The sequence below is a fragment of the Pogoniulus pusillus genome, chromosome 32 (assembly GCF_015220805.1).
Source record: "Pogoniulus pusillus isolate bPogPus1 chromosome 32, bPogPus1.pri, whole genome shotgun sequence".
NCBI lineage: Eukaryota > Metazoa > Chordata > Aves > Piciformes > Lybiidae > Pogoniulus > Pogoniulus pusillus.
Window position 1 is genome coordinate 6,586,961 of NC_087295.1, and position 26,338 is coordinate 6,613,298.

The 26,338-nt window shown below is 40.2% G+C and overlaps 1 protein-coding gene across 5 annotated transcripts in view; it reads right to left on the bottom strand.

Annotated features, from left to right (window-relative positions):
* The window catches only part of VPS41 (VPS41 subunit of HOPS complex), a 107,603-nt gene extending 91,006 nt beyond the window's left edge, over window positions 1–16,597 (bottom strand). For 3 of the 5 annotated variants that reach the window (XM_064169589.1, XM_064169592.1, XM_064169588.1), the window contains exons 1-2: window positions 14,044–14,156; window positions 12,839–12,877 (exon numbers count right to left, since the gene is read on the bottom strand). In XM_064169589.1, coding sequence (XP_064025659.1) covers window positions 12,839–12,877; window positions 14,044–14,145 — 141 coding nt within the window. In that variant the 5' untranslated portion in view covers window positions 14,146–14,156. Of the gene's footprint in view, window positions 1–12,838; window positions 12,878–14,043; window positions 14,157–16,534 lie in introns of those variants that run through there. The other 2 variants (XM_064169591.1, XM_064169590.1) reach the window with 2 other exon arrangements.
* Window positions 16,598–26,338: the final 9,741 nt, after the last annotated feature.

Genomic DNA, 26,338 nt, shown 5'->3' on the forward strand with positions numbered 1-26,338 from the left:
ATCACCCAACATGTCTCTCCAGGGAAAGGAAATTCCAAGGTGCAAAATAGGTCTCTGGTCATAGACATCTATCTGTAATGAACAGTGAAGTTCAATGCCAGAGAGAGATTTCATAAGCTTCTGTAAACCTCAGTTAATAGTATACAGGCACAGACACACATAAACACACACATAACCCCTGGTCCTCACTGCTGAACAGTTTATCTGCAATACTAATTTCCTACACTCAATATTATTTCTAATGAACACATAAGCACTGAGTATGGTTGCCACATAAAACATCTTTTTTATTCCTAAATAACCAGAGCACAACAATGTAGTGTAGGTGCTCTAGCAAAAAAGCACCTTGACCTCCCACCAAGCCTTCTAATCTCTAGAACAGAAAATTGAAGTGTACCATGTCAGCCTATGGCAGAACTACTGCACTTGTGCAACATTTTCTAACAATGTGAGAAAGAAATTTGGAAAAAGAGACATGTCAAGTGTTTAATAAAGCAGATTTTGTTTAAATTGCTTTTTGGAATACCACAACCAAGCTTTCCCAAGATAACTATTAAAGCCATTTACCATACGTGCTTAGCATCGCACACGGTTAATATGCACATTGCCTCATACAGAGCATACAAAAGCCATACAGACTTAGAGAAGCATTCAATATTTAGGCCCATGCTTATATAAACACACTTCTAAGAGAGGCCCTTTTAAAATGTATTGAGAGTTTTATGACAGAATAGAGATGAGATTAATATAGGGATGTCAGCAGTCCATGACGTAGCAGCCTGAAGAGAGGTGTCAAAATGTCCACCAAGAAACAATTTTATTCAGTAAATCTAACACTGAACTAAGTTGTTACCAGACAGAATGACAATGTCAAATTACAGGACTGTATATAAATCAGCCAAATTCCTTGTGCCTACAGATCCTTAATAAGTAACTACAGGGTGGAGGGAGGAGGTAAAGTCAAAGGAAAAAGCATACGTGTGATGGAAGGAAGGCGTAAGGAAGCATGAGTCCATTTTACAGTAATTAATACATTACTGCATTTTATACATTGCTGACAAAGACTGCACTTGAAACGCATGGGTAATCATTGAATGAATCCATGGAAAGTAAAAATTGAACTCAAGTCATCTAGTTTTCATAAGATCCCACATGTTGCTGGAGTCTGGACATCCAATGTGCAACCAACGTGAAAAGGTAATTCTAGTCCTTCAAGTCGTTTGCATAAAAGCATTCATCCATGGACCATTAGATAAAGTTACTGTAAATAAGTTTTGCCTGTCTTATTTATGAGTGAAAACTAAGTAATTTTTTCCTGCACATGCATACACAAAAAATATATACTTTCAGAAGTCAGTGCATTGAAGCATTCTGCCAGGCTTCAAAAAAAGTAAACAAAATGAAAACTTCAAATACTAAGCACGACGACCATGTACCCATTTCATGCTTTCTTGACAGGTATCTTTGATGTTAAGTAAAAGTCAAGCTAAAAGGTGAATTGAAGTAAGGTGGGGACACTTCACTGCAAACACAAAATGAAATGAAAAAGGTGATTTGCAAAAATGCAAGATTTCTCTACTGCTTCAGACTCTACCTGCCACACTCAATGCCTCCGATGGTCTCTTGTTCAGAATATCAAAGTTTAATTATTTTAAAGGTAATTTTCTATCAGGAAAAGCTTTTATGCAGTCTGAACTTCTAAAGTAAAGACAAACCAGCGTTAATAAAAAGCAAATCAATAATTTTTGTTAAATTTTAATAATCCTGAAAACCTACAAATAAAACCATCAGCAGCCTGAGTTGAGTTGACAGTTAGCTACGTTTCTATGACAACCTAGAGGAATAGTGCAAGTCTTGACTTGCAGCGAAGCTAAGATATAAACAGAGTGACATTTACCCCATACAAGAAAACTCACAACTTCTGTTATTTCAGGAAAAAAATAAAATCAATTGTTCAACTAACATGGATTTTTACTAAATGCATAGCACTTTTAATTAAATACAAGTCCTTTAAACCATCCTAGAGGATTCTAAACATCTGAAAATCAATTTTATGGCATTGTCTCCTGTATCACTGCTTAACTCTTCTTCTGGGGTCTTTAGCCCAGAACCAAAGACTTCCTAATAACACTGAGTTTTAAAATTCTTGACAAATGTATTAAGAGAAAAAGAAATATATATTGGACAAAATGTGCAACATGCTTCACATGCAACAACCTGAATTTCTGCAAGGGAAGGAGTCTCAGAGCTAACCGGAGGAAGCTACTTTCATGCTGTTGTACAGTAACTTGTAATCAGTTTTCAACCACAGCAACGCTTATTTGAAACACATATTCCATTTAGTTTCCTACTTAGATTTTACTACTGAATCTAGTGGTTAAATTGCTAAAAATAAGGTGTGAAGAACCTGTAACGAATAGGTATCCATAAGCAGTTCCCTAAACACTTTTCCAATTGAATTAAATACTCCAATTAACCAGAGAAACTTACTAAAAATCCCTTCCTATTAAGACTTCCATTTGTCACTGATAAACTCCTGAATTCAAACCAATTTTCTCTTCCCAAACCTACCACCTTGCTACCAACTCTCCTTCTGGAGCATATTTACAAAACTAAGGAGAGCTGCAAATGTGCAATAAGGTCTCAAACAAGAGGGATGCTCATCTGCCTTTACAAATGCAGGTCTGCAATCTTCTTTCAGATACCCTGCCCCATATTGCCTTGCCTCCAGGAACAAGTGTGGTGGAATCACGAATAGAAAATACAATCTGAAATCAGTCCTCATGAAGAAAATTTCCAGAAGGAACCTGTGGGCAGTTCCTGGAGTTATTCCATTAGCCCACATTTGCTACTGCAGCAGAGGATCTGCCCACAGGACAGTCTGTCACATGAACTGCATGCTCTACTGATTGTGAATACTCTAATTACGTTACGGGCACTGACAGCAAAGTGTCATCCTTGCTGCATCATTTGCCCTCCAAGTTTTCCAAAGCCTTTATGGAAATAAACGGTGCATACATTATAAGGCCAGTGCCCTTCCCCTTTGCTGCACATCTTCTGTCCAGCTCCAGCTACAATTCCAATTACTAAAGGCAATTTCCAGCCTTGCTTAAGCCTTTTGACCCTGCAAAGCATTAAACTCAGATACCTGAGGTCCATCACTCAACTCCAAAGGAGCTACACTCATAGCCTGCTGCAACAAGGCCACACTGTGACAGATCTTCCCAAATTGCCATAACTTAGCAAACCACTCACAGCTCATTTTCATTCTTTCATCTTTTCTTTCAAGTTGATGTTAATTTCAGAGGCTCTTTTAAAAAGTCTTAAATGAGCTTAAATGCTACCAAAAATGCTCTGCCTCTGTGAATCTGAACAGGCAATGAACAGTACACATTCAAAAATCTCATTCAAAAAGAAAAAGATATAAACCAAACTACCAAAAACCCAAGCAACACTCTGCTGCCAATGTCCAAACTCAACATAACAGTTCAACAGTGAAAAGCAGCTATGTAGCGATTTGTGACAGTAACTTCTCCTGGCATTTCATATAGGCCAGATCAAGCATTCTAATGTATTTAAAGATTCACCACTATCTGCTAGAAGAAAAAAAAAATTAAAATTCGGGAATTATTATTATTATATTTACAAATTGTATGCAAAACATCTCCAGTAGAACCAAAGACACCAACTCCATTTATTTCCAACTTAAAAGAAAGGTTTGCAGAACATCCTGGGTAATGCAAAATGGAATGAGCACATGCTTGGCACTCTGCTTCACTTCATATAGAAATCCAACAACAAATATTAAAGAAAAAAAAAGGGAAAAATACCTCAAGCCCCAGGATGCTGCCTCTAGGGAGAATTACTTCTAGATGTACAGAAGCACAAAGCATAGTAGAATAAACAGCAGGATTCAACTGCCAAGAAGGCCTTTTTCAGTCTTCATGTCTTGACATGATCCAAAGCACACCTTTTAATTTTGTTATAGAAATGAGGCCTTCATTGGGGATTGGATTGGTTATCTCAGTTTTTGTTTTGAAGGCCTGTGGGACAGTGGGCTGAGAAGGATTTCATCTACAAATCCCCTAAGTGATGCAGGAACAATGGGTAGAATCATAGAATGGTTTAGGCTGGAAGGGACCTCAAAGATCATCTACTTCCAAGCCCCCACCACAGGCAGGGACACCTCCCACTAGAACGCTCAAGCCTTATCCAAGTGGCTGGTATCCTGCTGAAAGGGAGAACCAGCAAATCTTAACCACACTCCTGTGAGAAGCCCATCATCAGTGAGGATTTACATCGTTGTCCAATCCCCAAGCCATATCCAAAACCTCTTCACCAGCACTGCCTGGGAGGGTGTGATCTACAGGCTCTGTAAATCTCACTTAGGCCAATGGAGCCCAACAAGCAACTTCAGGAAACCATCACAAGACTGCCACAAGGAAGTTTGTATTACCCAACAAAATATACAGCTGACATTTTTTATTTAACCTTCATCTCATTACCACAGCTGGGAATTGAACCACATGGGCTGCCATGCCTCCTTTGGCCTGGTACAGAAATTCTGATTATTTTCACTCTTTATTCTTTCCAGTTCAGATGCTAGACCTTTATTAGAACCTGACTCCATCACTCGAGGTCAAAATATACTGCAACAATGATTTACAAACAAACCCAACTTGAGCTTTGCAAAAGCCTCAAATCCTTCAGAGAAAATACCCACCTGGGTCCCTCAGACAAACAGGCTCACAATTTCACTCATCTTGTCACCTCTAGCTCTCTCTACCCAGATAACATGTAGTCTAAATGTGCTCCAGATAATCTGGTAATCCAGGCTACCAGACATGAATCCCTGTATTCCCAGTAGAACCTCAGGAACATCCATGTACATAATTTCCCACTCCCTGTTTTACCAAATTCCACACAACGATATGCCCTTATTTTTATAGCTGTAGGCTAAACCACTGAAACTTCCTATATTTTTGGTACTCAGGGACAATAATGAGGTCCTCCCTCCCGGAAAATAATGCCTAAATATCTCAAGTTTGGACAACTTTAGTCACCCAGAACAATGGACAGTTTCTTCAGCCTGCCTGGGAGGACAAGGCAAGGTGCAGACACAGCAATCAATTCTTTACTGCAGCAATGCAAGGCTGGGTCTGCTGACTAGGCAACACTGGGATGCCAATCAAAATGGAATTAAGTGACTCCACTCATCACAACATTACATCAGGTGGAGGCTGAATGACTTCAATACACCAGGCAGTCCCACCTATCATCCAACTATCTGAAGCCAACAGGTTAAGGCCGTCGCCTCCCAGTGTCACCCTTAATCTTCACTTTTAAAACTGCAGAATTCTGAACTCTCAGCAAGCAAGAGACAAATATAACATAGCTCTTCTCAAACACCTCACAAAACCCTCCCAGCCTGGACTTCCATCCCAATTTTAACACTTTCCAGTGTGCCTCCCAGGAGCCCCATCTTAGAATCATAGAATTATTACGGCTGAAAAAGACCTTTTATATCATCAGGTCAAACCATCTTCTTTTCAAAGACAGCCTGAACCAAAACTGGGACATAATCCCAACCTTCCTTTATCCAGAAAGGAAGTCGGCATATACTGCAATTTACATCCTGGATTTCTGAAGACAGACTTGGCCATGCCAGGGACCAGCCTAGCACATATTCAGCTGGGGACGATAGATGAGCTTACTTCCTACCTACACTGTATTAGCAGAATTAACAATATTCCTTTTTTGTTTGTTTTGTTTTAGCAAATGATACAATCATTAGAATAAATACTAAAAAAAAAAAAAATAGTCAAGTTTGAGTATGAGAATTGGTTTCTGTTCTACAACTATTGCTACACAAGACCACACACAAAAGGCATGAAGACTGACATTTCCAAACCATGAAAACACATTTGTGGCTTAAGCTGCTGAAATATTTCCCCTTGATTCCATGGTGAAAATACAGTAATGTTAGCTCAGTGAAGGAAGTGAAGTGAATAACATCCCATCCAGTTCCTTTATGATTTCTCATAAGGCAAATCACCAATACTTCCCCTGTACCAGGCTGTAAAATTCGTAAATATGGATTAGGATGGTAAAATTTCACACAGCAGTTTTCTGTTCTCCCCATGCATTTTCTGCAGGGATTTATTTAATACCTTGACCTCTTTGGGAAAATGCAGACATTCAACAAGAGCAAGGAATTAAGATGATATGGCTGCCTGTGAATATGTATCAAAATGGGCTGCATTCACAGTATGAAATGACACACAGATGAAAAGCAAAGCAGAGAGCATTTTATTTCTTTGCCAAACTATTGTGGCAATACAGAATGTCACACTGTATTTGGGGAACACAGATTGAAGATTCACTTCTACAGGTCTGAAGGAGCTGGGCAACAGCCAAGCTGTGAAGTAGAGATGACACACTGAGATTTCACACTGAGCATGAGCAGTCATCATAACTGGCATGTTAAAAAAAAATAAATTGTGAGAAGTCCATACAGTACAATTCCCATCAACTTCTTTTATGGCAAAGATCACCTGAAAACTTTCAGCTCCATTTCAGTATTCAAAAGAACAGCATCAGCCCATTCACGGGAAATGCACCATAAAGAGGCAGCACAAGATGGGCTATTTTAACTCAAATCTCTGAATCAATTCCAGTACTGAAAAAAAAATCAAACGCAGTTCAAACCTCACAAAACTACACATGTCCACTTGTATTTCTCTTCTGCTGAGTAAGGAACTTGGGCAAACATTTGTTTCCCTTGTGAACACTACTCAAGCAGCCTGGTTGCCACCTTGTGATGAACTGCAGATGAAAACTCTACAGCGCAGCTTTGGGGACAGGCAGTTTTTAAAGTTCACCCACTCACCACAGCAGATGAGCCAGATGGTAAACAGCTGAATTTTCCTGCTCCTTTCCTTTTTCCAGCCCAGAGTGTTATTCCACCCAGATGTACAGACTTAGCACTTGGGGAAAGCCACATCTGCATACCTTGTAACCACATTCACTTTGCAACCACATTTAATTTATGTAACATGCACAGCAGCGTTTTCACTTTTTATGTATTCCACAACACAGAGATGGAACAGGCACTTCTGGTTAATATTAATAGCTCATTAAATGAAGTATCTAATTTTCACTCAAAACCAGAAGGTATTAAAAGAATATAGCAATAATCCATTTCTCCTGCAAGTCAATCCTCTAATGCTGTATATTATAATGTTAGTTACTAGTCACTGCAAACTTGTTTTTCAAATTAATGTATGAAAAGATTCCATTTAAACTTGAATAAATAATTTACTATGCTCACCCTACTGACTCAAATTGATAAATTATTTGCATGATACATTTTCTCATTAATAAGGAGAAGAACCTTCTATCTGGAATTCATATATCCTTCCTTTCCATTCTCTCCATTTAAAAGGCCAATTTCACTTAAAGCCATGCAGAGGAGGCAATCTCTCTTCAGATTGCTCAGGTATGCTAAACAAAATAAGCTTTTTGGAACATTTTTCTCCCATTTTATATTCTTAAAATGCCTGGAACAGAAAAATGGCAACCTAGTGGAGAGCTATTCAATAATAAAGAGGCATGGTAAAGTTCTTTGCCAGACAAGAGAGAGAAAAAAAGGCAAGCTGGAGTGGGGTGCAGTAGCCAAATGTACTTTTCAGCCATTTATTTTTTGTTGCAATGGTGATGCCCCTTCAAAGGCTACTATCCACAGGAGGACTCACCTCTTCCAGCCCAATGCTCCACACTCCATGTTAAGAGAACATTTTGATGGAAACAGACTATGACAAGGAGCCTTTTTTACCAGATGCTTTATTTACTTGAAATGATTTAATTGCTTTGACCTAATACAGACCCAATCTACAAGACTAAGATCTGGAGTGCACCGAAAAGGAAAAGAAAACATCAAACCTTTTTAGTTGCCTGTTTTTAAGGCTTTTATGGTTTTCAACTGTGTTTCTCCTCTGATCAGTTTTTAAAACCTTACAGAGGGAAACTACTATCAATGCAGAAGTGTATCACTGAAGAGTGTTTCTAAACCACCATGAATTGTTCAAGCATTGGGTTAACCAAGAATTTCTACACCACTGAAGAATATTTCTAAATCACCATAAATTGTTCAAGCACTGGGTTAACCAAGAATTTCTACACCACTTTCCTCTCAACAAACTGTCATAGAATCTATTAATGTTTTAAAAACTACAAAGAACAAGCTAAACCCCTTTGACTGGAAACGTATGGAGCACTGACAACTAATGCACACAAGTACCTTGTGAAAGAATATAAGGCAGTGTAAATAGTAATGCAAAATGTTTCCTAAAAGCAAACCCAAAGAAAAGTATTTAGAGTAAATTTTTTTGCAGACAAATTAGCATCTGTACTCTCCTACCTTTTCTTTTGGTGGTTTCCTTTAACAAGCCACCAACACAACCCAAGAAATGTACACTGCAGCAGAAGACCTCACAAAAAAATACATCAAACTCCTCACAGAATCATAACTGCAGGATCATCTCATGGGACACAGCACTCACTCTGTGATTCCATTGACACTTTTCTTGAAAAGGTGCTCCCTGTAAAGAAGACACTGGACAAGGGCATTCCACTCTCAGACCCAGAAGTAAGTTAGAAAGGAGCAGAAAACTTGAACAAATATCTAACTGTATCCCAGGATGGTAACTTCACTTCGACTCCTTCAAGTAGGATGATTCTGGGCTTTGGTACATAACGACTTGACTTTGATCAGTATCTCACACTCACATACGGGGTTTGTAAACCCTGTCCTTTACTTCTCAGAGTGGGAAATTATTGCTCCATTTTAGGAGTGTGGGAGTCACATAGGCAATAAAGAGGCAGACCATAATTAACCCGTGCAGGAAAGACGAACATCATTAACCTGTACAGGAAGTCTGAGGCTGAGACAGAAGATGTGGGTCCTGAGACCCTGAAGCATATTTCTGCTCCATGCAAGTTACCTGAAATAACTAACTTACACAGCCTAGCAGTTTTCCAGAGTGCAAGACATGCTTTTATCAATACAAATCAAGTCTCAATGGAAACATTCTGTGCAAAACCAAAAATAGCATTCACCTGACCTCACAAGATTTCACAGTGTAACATAATGAATGGTGACTCTGCCATACTGTACAACTACAACACGTTGTAAATAAACACACTCTAGAGCAAGGCCATGCAGAGCAGCATGAAGGTTCAGGAAGACTCAAGAGGACTCTTCAAAAAGCTGATACAAAACCAGTTCCTCTCTTCACAGCATGGGATTCAGGAGCGCATTTCACAATACATGCTGCTGTGCACAATTGCCATCATCTAGTTCCAATTCCCCTGCCATGGGCAGGGACACCCTACCCTAGAGCAGGCTGGCCAGAGCCCCATCCAGCCTGGCCTTAAATACCTCCAGGGACAGAGCCTCAACTGCCTCCCTGGGCAACCCATTCCAGGCCCTCACCACTCTCATGGTGAAGAAGTTCCTAAATCTCTAAATTTGTCTATAACATCCCTTTGAAGAATTCCCTCTTGAATTAGGATCTGTAAATAAATCTAAAGTAGTTTTGTATATAGTTTGGGGGTGAGGTTTTCAGGAAAATAAAATAATTCTATTTTTAGAATTCCTGACTTGGCCACATTAATTCCCTGCCTCCAGGACAGAAATCACTTCACAACAGTTGTCATGCAACACAATGGGATTCTCTCACTAAAAGCAAAACTTAATGAAGATAAAACTACAAGCTGAGCAGCAGCATCAACTTAAATTCAAGCAAAATAACATTGCACACTTGGCCTTACTACCATGTTGCACTGCTACTGAAGAAAGCTTAACTATTTATACACTTAGTGTCATCTTTTGCTGATTAGCTGGGGAAATACAAGTATCTGCCTGACAGAAAACAGTTCAATTGAGAAAAATAAGATTTTACAGAAACAGATATTGCAAGGGAGGAAATTAATTTGTAAACATAAATTCAAACCCAGGTTGTACATATTTTAAGGAAATTTCTTCACAACCAGCTAAAAGTCAGATCACTTTGTTGTCTATTTTTAAGTTCTCATCAAAAGTAACAGTTCAAACACACAACTCCAAGTGCTATAAAATAAGCCAGGATTTAATACTAGGACTTTAAGTCAAAACAAACCTGTTCAGACCCAGCCCCAAATGTACCATGACGGATAATTAGACACGCGTGCTAGTTTGAAGGTAGCTAGATGTGATAGCTTGGATTTTCCCCACCCCCCCACCCACTTAAGAAAACCACCCAGACTAGACTCAGCAGCTGGAAATTAAAGAATGAAGCCTTATATTTAAGGCTTAGCACAACATACAAGCAGATATTTACAATCTATACAGCTATACACAGAAACATACAAGTCAAAAAGTAATACAGAAACACAACAGCCCTCCTAGAAACCAGAGTCCCCAGGAGGGGCTCCCAACCACCCTTCCACCTCCTTTCCACTCCTCTACCTTATCTCAGACTTTGCCTTATGTTCAAAGTGAGTCTGAGAATCAGCCAGAGGGGTTAGGAAGCAAACAGATTAGTTAGCAAGTTAGGGAGAAAAGGGAGGCAGCCAGAAACCGGAGCGCAACTCTGTTACCTATCATGTTTGTGTTCTTGTTTTCATACACCTCAGCAAGCCTATGAGTGAAGTAGACATCACCACTGTTTCCTTTTCACAGCCTGTAATCTAATTCTTCTCACCAAAATAGTCTAGATAGCCTCAAACTAGCATATTAGTGTTGGGAAAAGTAAAGCAGGTCAATACTGAAGTGAACAAAAAGAAACGTGCTTCAAGTTTGCAGTAGAAATATCCAAACCAAGTTTTCCCCTGAAAAGTGTAAGACTGTGGTAGACATACTGCACCCTAATCATCATGATGTAATATATAGCCGTCTGTCTATAGGATGAAAAAGCTTGTATTATCTATTATCATATATAAGGATCTGACATAAAAATGTAAGTTGCACTGCAGTTAGTAGGAAAAAAATCTGTTCTGTTTCTAGAAGTGCTGACAGAAGTAACTAGCACTATCTCCACACTGGAAGGTCTGCTTAACATCTGAGCACATGCAGCACCTCTTAGGAATTCAATTTCGTGGGAAGCAAGAGCTGGAACAAAACTTAAAATGAAGGGCTCTTAGCTGATACACATTCAAGACAGTCAATTTCTGCAGAATGCCAGATCTAAGGACTGTTATAAAGCTCTACCATCACATCTTTGCAAATAAACATTCTGTCATTTGAAACAAACCAAGCAGGTAGAGTTTGCATCTTATTTACTAGGAGCTACTAAAAGAAAGATACTGAAAGAGCTGCTACACGAAACAGAATCAGTTTGTTTGAATGTTAACTAAGAATCCAGGTGACCAAGAAGGTCAACAACATCCTGGCCTGTATCAGAATAGTGTGATAAGTAGGACTAGGGAAACAATTGTCCCCCTGTACACAGCACTGGTGAGGCTGCTCCTTGAATACTGCATTCAGTTTTGGACCCCTCACTACAACAAGGGCATTTTATTGCTAGAGCATATCCAGACAAGTGCATGAAGTTGGCCAGGGTTCTTGATCACAAGTCTCACATGGAGCAGATGAGGGAACCGGGGTTGTTCAGCCTGGAGAAAAGGAGGCTGAGGGGAAACCTCATTGTTCTCTACAACTACCTGAAAGGAGGTTGTAGTGAGGTGGGGGTTGGTCTCTTTTTCCAATTAGCAAGTGATAGGACAATAGGACATGCTGTACTAGGAGAGGTTAGAGTTGGTGAAGAATTTTTTCCTCATATCCAAAGAACTGTCAAACACTGAAACAGGCTACAGAGTCTTCATCCCTCAAGGAACTTAAAAGTGGTGCTCAACGACATGGTTTAGTGGTAGATTTGGCAGTGCAGGGTTAACGGCTGGACTTGTTAATCTTAAAGGTCATTTGAAACCTAAACAATCCTCTGGTTCTAAGATAATGGCACAGCAATGTAAAAAATACAAGGCAAAAAGAATCCATACTTTATTTACACACCTGGTTCAGACAGGGAATTTAAAAATTACTCTTGTCAATAATAGAAAAGATTTCTGCAGCATAACTTGGGTATGCACCACATGCCCTCTGAAACCAATAGTAATCATTTCCAGTTTTATGGGAAGAATTTCAATTAAGTGCACAACCAACTGTATATGCAAAGAATCTTTATTACCATGATAAGATGTCTATAATATCCATGCCATAAATACTGTCTCCTATGATGGGTAAAACAGAAGTCAGGCTGCAAAGATTACAGACTCAAATTCTAGTATTGGCACCATAAAATCCATCCCTGATTATTCAAATTTTGGGCCACTCCAAAGAAATAAAACAATTTCACAATTGCAGGACCAAAGAGCAAAGCCATCAGTTCAATCCTACCTCTGATCATACTTTGAGTAATATTGACAACATTGAGACTTTTTGATTCTAACATTGGGTTTGGTTTACATCTGAATGATTACAAATACTCCAGCAAGTGATGTAAATACTGACAATTACATTTTCAATTGAAGAAAATAGCAGTGCAACCACTTCAATTTGTCCCTTAACAATTCTTTAACTGCTGCCAGATAATTGTGAGTTGCTTATTTTTTAAACCTAAAGAAACTTCTAATAGTAAGTAACAGCTCCCTTTTAATAGTTTAAACCCAGATTAACACCCCTGTCTACATAACACCAGCAAAACTTCTAAAAGCAACCAAGGAGGCAGCATTCTTCCCTCCAGGTTGACAAAGAGCTAGCATTCAAATGGACTCAAGTAGGAAGCTTTTCAAGCAGGCTTACCTCAGATTCATCTGTTGATTCCTCATTAGACCTGGTTTCCTGAAAATGACACAAAGGAGAAGGTAGCTGAGTAGATATGTAGCTGAGCAGTACTCCCCTTTTTAAAGTGCCTTTAAAAATCTCTATTAAAGAACAGAATGGGAAGCAACTCAGTTTCCAACCTTTCCATTCATACCAAACTCACGCTTGCATCTGCAATCTAGTGCCACACTGACACTCAGTGGCATCAGCTGACTGTGATACTACTGTCAATTACCCTAAAAGAGTGATTGGATCACCTGAGAATTGCTCTCTGTTAAAGTTTCCCCCCTTCCACAAATGGTAGTAAGTTTTGCAAAGCAACTATCCATGTCTTGACATGCAAGTCAGAAGAGCATTCTCAAGTTAACCACAAACTACCTTCAAGTGTATACCTATAGAGCTGTTAAGAGTTTTGTATTTCACTTAAATAATTTCAAGCCATTTTCCACAGAAATATGGCATTTAGCAAGTTTTTCCCTCCCATCCCACGTAAATCCAAGCTATATGGATTTCTCTTGCCTTTAAAGAAACTGTACCTTTAAAACATCTCTCTCTGGCAAGACAATCATTCTCACTGTCCTACACAAAAAATTTTCTAAGTCAACTCCTGCTAATCTTTCACCTGTCCACTGAGAAAATCTGCTGATGCAATGTCTCCTCAAGGAGGTCAGCAAAATGAAGATTTACTTAACGTATTTATCGTTATCAATAGCAATAAAAGGTTACAGCTAATACACTGACAGTGAATGTAAGCATTTTAACAAGAAAATATGATATAAACAAAGAACGAGCAAGAGAGAAGGCAGCATTTCAAATCTTAGGAAGTACTATTTGGACAGCAAGATAAATGGGTACAGAATATCATCAGAAAAGGAAGAGAAAAATAAAATGAAACAAGGAAGACAAGACAGGGGAGGGGGAGAAAAAAAAAAGTATACAGTTCCCAATAGTTTAAAGATAAATAGAAAGGGTAGAAAATTCAATGCAGTCCCAGTATCATTTTTGTCACATTTATATACTTTCTGTATTTATAAAATGCATTGTGAACTCTAGGTAAAAAAGCAAGTATCTCATTTGCATTAGTAGAGGTTCATCTTGAGCCACTTTAGTGACCATCAGAATAGATAGGGGAGAAGAAAAGCAGCATTTCTACTTGCTACTTGAAACTCAGTGCAAGGCATAACCATGATTACTGCTGTGTGTTTCCTCCATTTTAATGGCTGCAGCCAGATCCACCACGAAATCACATATCCTGTAGAAGGGTTATCTGCATAGTCTATACTCATGAGTTGGGAAACTGCAAGTAGAAAGAACAGGCAAATGAAGGGAAGATGGAATAAAGCCTGGCAGCTTTTCCTGGTTAGGTTTGACTCTCCATCTGTCTCAAAGTCTCTAGCCACAAGATGCTTTTACCTTTCAGGAAATTTTAATTTTATTGCACAATCTTTAGGCATCTCAAAAATCTACTGAACAGTAACCAAATGAGAACAAAGCTAAAATAACTGTGGTGGCACACTACCAGCCTATTGGACAATAAAAAAGTCCTACCTATCTCTCCTGAAAACCAAGAGCTGCTTACTCAACTACTTTCCACAGCAAAACTATTCACACTACCATTTTGATATTTTCATACAATTCAGAGTTTGTAACAACATTAAAATCTATTTTAAAAATAACAATAATAATCTGTTCTAAACAGCAACAAAAAAGGCAGCTACAGCAGTTAGCATTTTTGCTGATATATGAGACTTTCTGGTGCAGCTACACTACTTACAATTATTTTCCTCCTGTAGTTCTATTTGCTTTGGCTAGTCCAGAGAACACAGATCTAAGGATAGCACCACAGACTCACTCACACACATGCAGGATGGAGTAACAGGCCACTTGCTGTTACAGCACCTGATCCTTACCTCCACCTGAATCACTTAATAAATACTAATCCAAGTTGCAAGTCTTTAAGTGTAAGGGAATCCTTATTGACCTACCAAACCAAGGCACACCAGAAGTTGATTGAAATAAACAGTTGGTGTGAACCATGAAAGTATTGATGTTTTGATTAAAGACACATACCCTGGTAACTCTACCATATTCACAAGCCACTGCAACTGCAGCTACTGAATTTCATAAATGGCATACAAATTCAAGCAAATGCTTCACAGTCTCTATGTTTTACTGCAGAAAATGGCATGCAATAATTCACAGGGAGTTTGGGCCTAGGCAAAAAATACAGGAACTGTAGCTGAATGTGCTTGGAATTGGTATTTGCCTGCTAACTTGCTTCCTTCCTTTTTGCCTGAGTTCTCCCATTCCAAGAGGCAAAGTGGAAGAGTAAACTGTAGTTATGACTGCTCTGGGGTTTTGTCAGGTTCTTCTTCCCTCCCTCCAAAAGCATCAACCAAGAGGATTATCCCCACTGCTACTTTTTAGGCCTTGTAACTGTGAAAAGGAAATCCAACAGGGATTTGTAGATGATCAGAATTCCAAATCATGTAGGAATAGCTGCTACTGGTAGGTTTCAAACTCTAGGGGAAAATCAGCAATACACTTCAGCCAGCTGGGAAACCAGAGAATGCACTGGGTTGGAAGGGACCTTTAAAGGTCATCCAGTCCAACCCCCCTGCAGTAAGCAGGGACTGTTATGACAATGCAGTTGCTCAAGTAGCTTAAGAAGGGAGAAAAGAAACTATTCAAATACGAAGTGATCTCTCAGCATTTTAATCTCTCACCCTACGCAACTTCTCTGTATATATATACATATATATCTCAACATAACTGATACAGAGTTTTCCATTCCCTGCCTTCACAAGCACCAGGGGCTATCCACTACATGTTTAGACCCCCAAGTCTGCTGCAAGAGGAAAACCAGGAAACCTACATGCACAACATCCACATCCCTTTCAGCAGGAAATAAACAGAACTGAACATGGTAACTTTACTCCCGTAGTCCAAAGAGAGGAAAACACAGCCCAAGGCCCGGCTCTGGTAACTTTACTCCCGTAGTCCAAAGAGAAGAAAACAGCCCAGGGCCTGGCTCAGCAGAGAAACATGGATAAGGGACTGGGAACTTCACTTCTTGCTTTTACTTGATTTTTTTCTCCGGAACGAGTGGTCTAAGCAAGAAGAGTTTTAGGAGGAACCCACTTCAGAGAACCACGGGTCACGAACACTGTGTCTCAGGAGAAAACTCCCCGGTTGAGATGGACTTTCCCGACGCTTTCTCACTGTTTCAGAGGAACCCTTCGACTCCTTACTCCAGACCACAGCAGTCTCGGCTGCACGTTTAAACCCCTCCCTCCGGTTCAACCCCCTCTTCCTCTGTCAGGGGTTATCTAAAGAGCGGAGCCCTGAAGGCTTGCGCCACCTCCTCGCCGGTCTACCGAGGTTTTTAGACAAAACCCGAGAGGCAAGCCTGGGCAGCCCTATCCGCGCAGCGCGGCGAGTGACGAGAGGTCCCTCAAGGCCACTTCCATCTTCTCGCCCCCGCCCGGCGCAACAAGGCTCCAAACCTCCGTTCCCTCACCACCCCCGCCGCCCCCCGCACGGCTGGCCGACAGCCTCTGCCCCCGTACATTCGCGCTGTCCCTTCGGCCCCTTGCTCCCAGGGGCCGCCCGGGCCCCGCACTCCCTCCGCTCCGCTACTGGCCCTCTCCGGCGGGGTCCCCTCACGGCCTCTACCTTATGCTCCGCTTCCGCCATGGCGCGGCCGGCAGGCGGTCATGTGAGGGGCGGGAAGCGGCGGCGGCGGCGGCGGAGCAGCCTGGGAAGTGTAGTTTTGGCGGGTGTGTGTCCGCTCCCTCGCTTCAGCTGTCGTGGTGCTTGGGTGGCTGAGGTGGTTCCTCCCCACTTCTGCCTATGGGAGCAGTAGCTTACAACCCATACCAACAACAGAGCCAAGGCTGGACCAAACAGGGCCAACACACAGTCACAGAATGGACTGAGTGGGAAGGGGACCCTTTAAGCTCATCCTGCAGCCAGCAGACCCCTTCGACTAGACCAGATTGCTCCGGGGCCTGTCCAAACCCACCGGGAATGTTTCCAGGGTGAGGCATCTGCAGCCTGTCTGGGCAACTCCTGCCGGTGTTTCACTACCCTCAGTGCAAACCTGAGCACTCAGGCAGGTTTTCCTTCTGCCCTCAGTCTAAAGCAAGACACATTTTCAAGCAGAATTCCCTCAGTTGCCACAGGACTTGCACTCAGCTATGACAAAGCCGAAGGTGGCCGCCATGGTGAACGGTAAGATGGCCTCTGTTTGGCAAGGGTCTGGGTGCAGGTGAAGCTGTATGCCACTTGCAGTGCATGAGTGTGTCTATATTTAGCCTGTGTCTGGGGCCAAAGAGTAGAGGTTGTTCTGTCCAGCAGAGAAGGAGAATGGGGAATGGCAGAGAACACCTGCAGGGTGAAGGTAAAAGAGATTTCAAGAAGCAGCCAGAAATACCAATGCCAATATAAAGCATACAAAGCTGCACTCAGTTCAGCAAATGCATGGTGGTCACAACAGCCAGGAAAGCAGCTCCTAGGACAATGAAAGGATGAGCAGGAGGAGCCCAAACAGGAGGCTCTGTCCTCAGCAAACTTCCCCCTTTGTGATGACCACAATATTTGTGGCTGAGGATACACCAGCTCGGCTCAGCCATCCTAGCTGGCTCAGAACTGCTAACAGCTTTTAGACAGTTGGCTGCTCTATGATTCTGTCCCAGCACAACCAGCACGCTGTGCCTACTGCCACGCTGTACTCTACCATTTCTCCAGGAAAAGACCTATTTATGCTGCCCATCTGACATGCATTAGGCACAGATCTGTTTCTCCTTCTATCCACTAGTAAAATGTGTAGATGTGTAGTGGCCTCTGTCCTCTCTCTACTTTTTACTTCATTTGCCAGTGTTGAAGTTGGCCTCACACCAGTGTCAGGATAAAAAGCCTAAATATCTTCTAGGAGCTGCCACATTTCCTCTTTTCCAACTTTAAAACAAACTTGAGCACCTTGTTCACACTCAAATTACTTCTGTTAAAAGCACAAACAAAGTGAAAAAGCAATAGACAGCAATTTACATTACTTGGATTTTGCCATTGAGGCTACTCCACCTTTAAGGCAGAGCTACAGTGTTAATGTACCCAGTCTCTATCCTTGGGATCAAAGCCAAGAATTTAAAACGTACAGGTCAACCTTGGCAATAAAAGAGAAATCCCAGAACATAATGCTGGAAGACCAAAAGCTCATACAATTGAAGTTAATAGCAGAGAGCATTACCCTGGATGGGAAAATCATATATATTGTTGCCATACCTTTAGAATCTAAGTGCCAGAATTTCAACTGAGAAGAGAAAGAACTCTTCTTTATAATTAGTATGAGAAGTTTACAATAGGAGAGACAGAGCTATCAAAGTTATCGTTCTAAGCACAAGAACACATGATTTTAAGCATCATAAGTACATTTCATTTGCAACTAACATGATCATAGAATCATATCATAGAATCAGCCAGGTTGGAAGAGACCTCCAAGATCACCCAGTCCAACCTATCATCCAGCCCTATCCAGTCATCTAGACCATGGCACTAAATGCCTCATCCAGTACCAAAACCTCCTCTTCTGAACTGTTCCCAGATGTCTATGAACTATTAGGGTAGTATGGCAAAGGAGTATGTAAATGTCATCCTGGCCATGTAAGTCAAAGGATGTATGCAGCTGCCATTGTACAAAATGCTGTTGATAATTCAGCTGAATATAATAGTAAATTTCAAGTCACTTTTGTTGCAAAAAAGATTAATTCAAACTGGAAGAGGGCAAATAATCACTAAAAGGATCACAGACATGTAGGCTCAATTCTGTTGGAGAAGATTGAATAAAAAAAGGACTTGGCTCCTCAGCCTAGAAAGAAATAAATACAGAATAAAAAGCTGAAGAGGAAGAAGAGCTATTAAAGTAAATGGTATGAGATCAAATAGGTATCACCTCTTTTCAGTGCATTTAGTCTGGGAATGAGAAGTAGATTCCCATGAGTCAGACTTGTGTGGTCCTCAGAAGAACCTTACTGGCAAGAAATTTAACTGATTTCAAGATGAGACTTAATAAACTTATATAAGAGACTGTGAGAGATGTCTGCTGACAGCTGGGTTGCTTATCCAGAGAATTCATTCCCATCCCATTGTGACCTTCTTGAAACTTAGTACTGCTTGAATCGATGAAAAACATAGCATTGCTGTCAATGGAGCCAGGATTTGCCCTGTACTGTGTAATGCAAAAGATGTCTTATCTGTGTGTATCCAGTGAAAGGAAACTTTGTCCACTATGGTTATTTTCCCCACTTTCAAGGGAAAAGAAACAAAGTAGAAGTTTTAGGTTTGTTTGTCTGTTTGTTTGTTTTTTCAACAGAGACATTTTGTGGCACTTTTCAAACAGAAATAAACATTAATTATTGACTTCACAAGTGCCAATAAAAAGAGAGTGTAAGGGAAAGGATGGCAGATCTTGTAGACTTTGCTATCATAACAGCTAAGTGCACATTTGTTACAGAGAGCAGTCAAAGAACAGCTGTTCCTTTTTTCATTGGACATAGAATAAGTAGCATGAACAATGTGATTTTCTTACAGCATGCTACTTATTTCTTGCAGAAACACACAAAACTAATATTTTTTCTTGTTTAAGTTTCAGATATGAATTCAATCTGCCCTGATTATAGGTGTTTAATGATTCTGCCACCCTTTGCACACCCACCCTCCAAAAGTGCTGAAAGCCATCAAGAAGCAATGACATCAGTGGGGTTAAAAATCTTTTGGCACATCCTGCAAATCACTAAGAGTCCTACAAGGTTGAACCTGAGAACATTCCAGGCAACCTTTGTAGAGAAAAATCTTAAGTGCAGTTCAACATAAGTGGTAAATATAGCACTGTCTAAGGGAAATAAATGCTGTGTCCTGAGTTTATAAGCTCCTTTCTCTCTCTGTCTGCCAGCACATAGATCTGAAGTCAGTTGTACAAGAGTTAGAGGTTTGGGATCCTTGGTGAAATTGTGAACACTTAGAAGTTTTGGTAAAGGATTTTGGCTCAGATTCGCCTCAAGTGATAGGCTGTCCTGACCTTATTGTTTAGTTTTAATTAGGCTCACCAAAAATAGTACCATTCCTAAGTATTTTTAAATAGAATGTTTAGCTATACCATGATGCTTTTAACATCCATAGTGCCTACATTAAAAGCAGAACTTCCAACTAATGGGAATTCTGCAGGGAACTTCTAACGGGATGCTCTCACCCACATCCAGCTTTCCAAAAGTCAAGTTTATCAGGAGTTTCTGATTTATCTTTTGGACCTTGACCAACATTCAGATTCCAAATACTTCTAGAACTTTTATCTCTTCCTAACTACTGTGAAACAACAAGTACCAAGTATCCATGTCATTTGGTAGAGATTATTGTATATCAGTCTCCGAGAGCTCTCAGTTCTTTTCAAGTAGGACTGATTCATCCAACAAAATATTCAGCTGGGTTCTTTTCTCACCACTTTTGCCCACCACTTATTCACTGGAAAAAAAAAAGAAGCCCAAAACAAACAAACAAAAAAACCCAAAACAAGCCAAAAAGTTGAAAGCATTTAAAAACACTATGCTGGATAAAACATAGTTAATGTTGTTGTCAGAATAATAGAAGTTCAAAGGCTTTTCTCTTTCTGCTTGCTTGTAGAAATAAATTTGCCAAGGCTTTTCTTTTCTGTTTAATTTTTTTCTTCTTCTTACTGTCAAGGAATTATTTCTGTGAAGATGTTTTCAATTTGTATCATAGCTTCCATAAATGTTCAGGAACTTGGTGCTTTAGAAAATACACTCTTTCACCTGTTAGCATTATACTGGTTTGCAGTTATTTTCCTTTTTCTTCTTAATCCACTTCTGAAATACATTTATCACATTTCTTCCTGACATAAGTCCCTCAACAATGACTGCAAAAACTATTCCATTGTTTAAAAAAATAATAACACCCTTAAATGACTTGAAGTTAGATAAACCATGCTCATAAAGCTAAGCTTATATGCAAATCTTCATGGATAGGATAAATAAATACATTTTTGTCAAACTGAGCATCATAGTAACTGTCTTCTTCAATTGGTGCTAAAGATCACTCTAGTGGAATTTGTAGTATTGACAAGAGAGTGAGTAAGTGATGGAAGTGTGCATTACCACTGTCATAGAATGGTTTGGTTTGGAAAGGACCTCCAAAAGTCATCTAATCCAACCACCCTGCAGTCAGCAGAGACATCCACTGCTAGGTCAGGTACCCTAGAGCCTTATCAAGTCTGACCTTGAATAATCTCCAGGGCTGGGGCCTTGACTAACTCTCTGGGCAACTTGTTCTAGTGTTCCACAACCCTCATGGTAAAGAATTTGTTCCTCACAAACAACCTAAATCTGCTCTTCTCTAGTTTCAAGCCATTGTTCTGTCACTACAGGGTTTTGCAAACAGTCCCTCTGCAAACTTCTTGTAGGCCCTCTTCAGGTACTGGAAGGCTGCTATTAGGTATCCCAGGAGTTTTCTCTTTTCCAGGCTGAACCACCCCAATTGCCACAGCCTGTCCTCATATCAGAGGTGTTCCAGACCCCTGATCACCGTTGTGGCTCCCCTCCTCTAAACCTGCTCCATCAGGTCCACGTTGGGACAACAAAGCTGAATGCAGTACTCCAGATGAGGTCTCACCAGAGCAGAACAAAGTGGCAGAATCACTTCTCTAGATCTGCTGGCCACATTTCTTTTGATGTAGCCAGGGAGGCCATTTGCCTTCTGGGCTACAAGCACACACTGTTGGTTTGTGTCCAGCTTCTCATTCACCAGTACCCCCAGCATCTTTACTGGGGGGCTGATCTCAATCTTATCATCCCCCAATCTGTTTTAATATCACAATTACCCCAACCTAGATGCAGGCCTCTACAATTTGCCTTATTGAGCCTCTTGAGACTCTCCTCAGCCAAACTCTCCAGCCTTTTCAGCCTGTCCACTATGTCCCTCCACTGCAGCATATTTAAATTACATCTAAGTGATCAGCTATTTTTGTAAAAATGAGTGATAATAATATCAGAATGAGTATTACTGTTTTAAAAACCAGGTGATGGGTGTTCCTTGCCATTTAAAGACTTCTCCAAATTACAGAGACTTATTTTCAAATCCTCCAGGAATAACATTTCCCTTCATTTTTTCTGTCTTCTTCTCACCCTCACTCCCTGTGTTTCTTCTGCTCTCCTTCTTCATCTTCCTTCTTAGGCAGTCTTTATTGAAAGACACCTTCTTGTGCTGTGCACAGCACACAGAGAAGATGAAAAAATGTGAAGAACAGTAAACAACATAAAGCCAGTACAATTATCCATTTATTAAAGGTAAACAAGGCCTATATATAAAGGAAGAGGTAGTGAGGGACTGTCTTAAAAAACCTTATCGTTAAAAATATAAAGGGCCTAGCAGAGAAGGAGCAAGTCTGAAACTGAAAAATTATTATGCCAGGAGAAAGTTTCATAGATCTAGAGATTATGAAGCCTGGGAGTAGCACTGTGATTTAATTGGAACTCCTCCCTAACGTGGGCCATGAGATCTACCTGAATTAATTCCTCTTTGTACCATTTTTTATTTAAAAGGAAACATACCTGGACATAACATTTCCAATTACACAGAACTCTCTCCACTTCTGCTAAGTCATTTCAAGGGCAGTTATAGCCACTGTTAGAAAAACAAAGAGCCATCAGAGCGATGTCTTCCCAGGTGTGCTGGTTTGAGGCTAATTGGAATATTTTCATGAGAGAAATTAGATCATTGGATGGGAAAAGAAACTAATAGTGATGTCTACATTACCCATTGGTTTTGCTTAGGGATATGAAAACAAGAAACCATAAGAAAGATAATCAGTCTCTCTCTGTGGCTGCCTGCTTTCTGTATTAACTCCTCTGCCTGGATCTGTATAACCTGAACTAATAATTCTTCTAACATCTCTTGGTGACCTTTCCTAGCTCACCCTGCACATAAGGGGGATTCTGAGGTAAGGGAGGGGGTGGAAAGAAAGTGAGAGGTTGGTCAGGAGACCGTCGGGCAGTCTGGCTGCTTGGGAAGGGGTTTTACATTTCTGTATTACTTTTAACTTGTATATTACTGTGTATAGCTGGAAATATCTGTAAATATTGTATATATATGCTTATAAATTGTGCCAAGCTATAAATACAGCTTCATTCCTTAACTTCTAGCCAACTGAGTTAGTCTGGGTGAATTCCTAACTGGGGGGGGGGAGGGGGCAGGTAACTCTGAAACCTGCACATCAGGCCACAACACTGGTCCATCCAGCTCAATGCTTGGTCCTTGGTAGTGACAGAAAGTTCTGTTTGGAGGTAACACATGCCTCTGAGCTCCACTCCCCTTGTCTTACCTCAACATCTGCTGGCATGGAATTGGTGATATTAGAAAGTATATGCTTGAGTGCTCCTTTCAGTATCTGTTAATGAACCTGCTGTTGATGATTCTGTTTCATTTGGATCTGCTGGCATTACTTCCCTTGGCAATATCCTGAGGCTAGGAAGCCCAGAACCTTTCTGCCTGCTGCTTGAAGAACTTTTTCTCCCCTATTTTTAAACAGCTCTGTTATGGTTGTCCTGCCCGTTTTTATAAGTGTCTGTAGTGATACTGCAGGATTAGATACATAATGAGTTTTTTCCATCCCTATAGCAAATTTAAATTTACCTTACTTCTGCTTTTAGCCACTCCATTATGTCCACTATGGCATCATCTGTCAGCAGATTTTGAAAGCTCTGTATAAAAAGTTTTCTGTTGCCCATGTGAGTACTTGTAGCCTAACATGGAATCACTTAGTTATTTGCCAGGAGAAAAAGGAGAGCTCTTTTACAAAAGATGGTTTGCATCCTACAAATACTTTTTTTTGGTAGGCTGTCTGCTATGCCTGCAATCCCTTACCACCTTGCTTAATTTGTGCCTAGAGGAACACGACTCTATTAATGTTAAACTGCTGCAATACACCCACTTCTCTTGCATTCATTTCATTACTGTGAGTAACTACCATTTTCAGCTGTCATTCCATTCTTTAATATTTCTTCTCTTTCCTAACAAAATTTAAACACTCCTTGTCTTTAATTCATCTAGCATGGATTTATTTTTGTTTCTGCTTCCCATAATATGTATTTTTATGATTCCTATGTTTTAATTTAAATTTGCTGCCACAGTTTGGTTGTTGTTTTTTCTTTTTCTCTTTGAAACAACATACAGAAGTGAAAGTCTATAGATATAATCCTATAATGGATGCTTTTATGTCTTCCTCAAGGATATTTTGTGCTTTGTTGTCTTCTTGTAAAGTCATTCTTTTAAGACTTCTCAGGTACCATTTCTGCATTCCTCCTAGCTGGCTATTCATTAATTTAATCTGTTTTGAAGCAGCATTGGTGTTTGTTTTTAGGAAGAACCATATTCTGTTGTCATACTTAAATATAACTTGAGTCATGAGCATTGTCATAAAAGAAATTACTCAGATTTGATCTAATTTAAAATTACCACATAATGGTTAGAACAATCTTAATATACAGTTTGGTCCAAGACTGTCAATAACAAGCTTAAATTCAATCCCCATGTCCATAGTTAAGTTGTGTCAGCTTTTAGCAATTAGATTTCCTTCCTGTGTATCCAGAAATGCTGTCTGTCTTTGTAACTGACATCAATTCTTAAAATAAGATAAAATACATATTTAAGTAGGACCCCAAAACTTGACTGCAGGATTTTATAGTTTTATTAACACTTCTGGTGTTTGAAATTGAAAATCCAGAATTGCAATTTCTCAAACTTCAGATAATTTTTACAGATGACATGTTTAGCAATGTGACCTCAGCAGAACTGTTTATCATGTGTGCTACTGGCACAGAGGAGTCCTTGTCATTACTGGATTATCATGACATTTCTGTCTGTGTGCTTGTTGCAGGTTGCACCAGCAAGACAATCCTGTCTCGCAAGATGGTTGGCACAGTCTGTCTTGATGCATTGTGAGTTTCAAAATCTAAGTACCTGAAATGATGTGAAAATAGTTTTTACTGTCTGTCAGGTGGGTGTCTTGAATTGTGCTGACATTTTTCATGTGCAGGAAGGAGACACAAAGAAATATGCAAAGGCACAAAGCCTTCTGAGTTAGTGCTGGAGGACTGTCTCAAGAGGAAGGAGCATCCTCTTGGTTATCAGGGCAATGAGGAGATAAAGGATAGGTAGGCACTGGAGATAAAGACTGAATCAAGCTGACAGTATAGACCCATGCACAGAATAATTTTGTTCTCCTGTGGTCTTTCTACGTACGGGTGATATTGCACAGGTATTTTGCTTTTATTTTCCTTAGACTCTGCATGAATCTCAGTGACATACTGCTGCTTTCACTCATACTCACTACAGCTCCTTCTAGATACTGATCATAGGCAACCAGAAGATGTTGTAGTACTAATTTTCCCCACAGATGTGTGGGATGTGTGAGCACTTATTTGAAAAGCATCTGAACTGCAGTTACCTAAACCAACACATCACAAACATCTCTGTTTTCCTAGTCTTAGTGAGATTCCTCTATATAAACTGTATTACAGTGTTATATAGATATGCTGTGGACATATGTGATCCAATTGTACTTTAATGTAAAGAAAAAGGAAGCTACTGGAAGAAGCTACTGGACCAGGTCCAGAGAGTGACCACAAAGATGATCAGAGGGCTGGAGTACCTCTCTTATGGAGACAGGCTGAAAGAATTTGGGCTGCTCAGCCCGCAGAAGAGAAGGGAGACCTTATAGCTACGTTTCAACATCCAAGGGGAATCTACAGGAAGGCTGGGGAAGGACTGTTTAGAAGGGCTTGTAGCAATAGAACAAGGAGCAATGGTTTGAAACTGGAGCAGGGTAGATTTAGGTTGGACATAAGGAAGAAGTTCTTTATGATGAGAGTGGTGAACTACTGGAACAGGTTGCCTGGGCATGTGGTTGAGGTCCTATCCCTGAAAACATCCAAGATCAGACTCATTGTGGACCTGGGCAGCCTGATCCAGTTGGACATGTCCCTGATTACTACAGGGTGGTTGGACAAGATGACCTTTGAATGTGCCTTCCAACCCAATGCAATCTGTGAATCTGTGATATTGTAGAATAAGATTAATAGAACATAGGCCATCCTTCTTTTAGTCTTGAATTTCATGCCTGGAGAATGTTTTGTTAATTCAAAGTGTTAATTGAAAAGATTGGCCATAGCAACATTGGTTCAAGAACCAGGAGAAACATTTTGCCAAAAATATTGAAGGAGCAGGTTGCTAGCTAAATGGCAACGTTTTCATCAAAGACAATCCTGAAGAAAATGCAATATGCTGCATTGATATTTATGTCATGGATAGAGGAGTTGTCACTGCAATATGAAGATTCTTTATATCTGACTTGGGCTGCCTCACTTGCTGTGTTGTGAAAACATAGCAAACCTGTTTGTTTATGCCACATCTTCT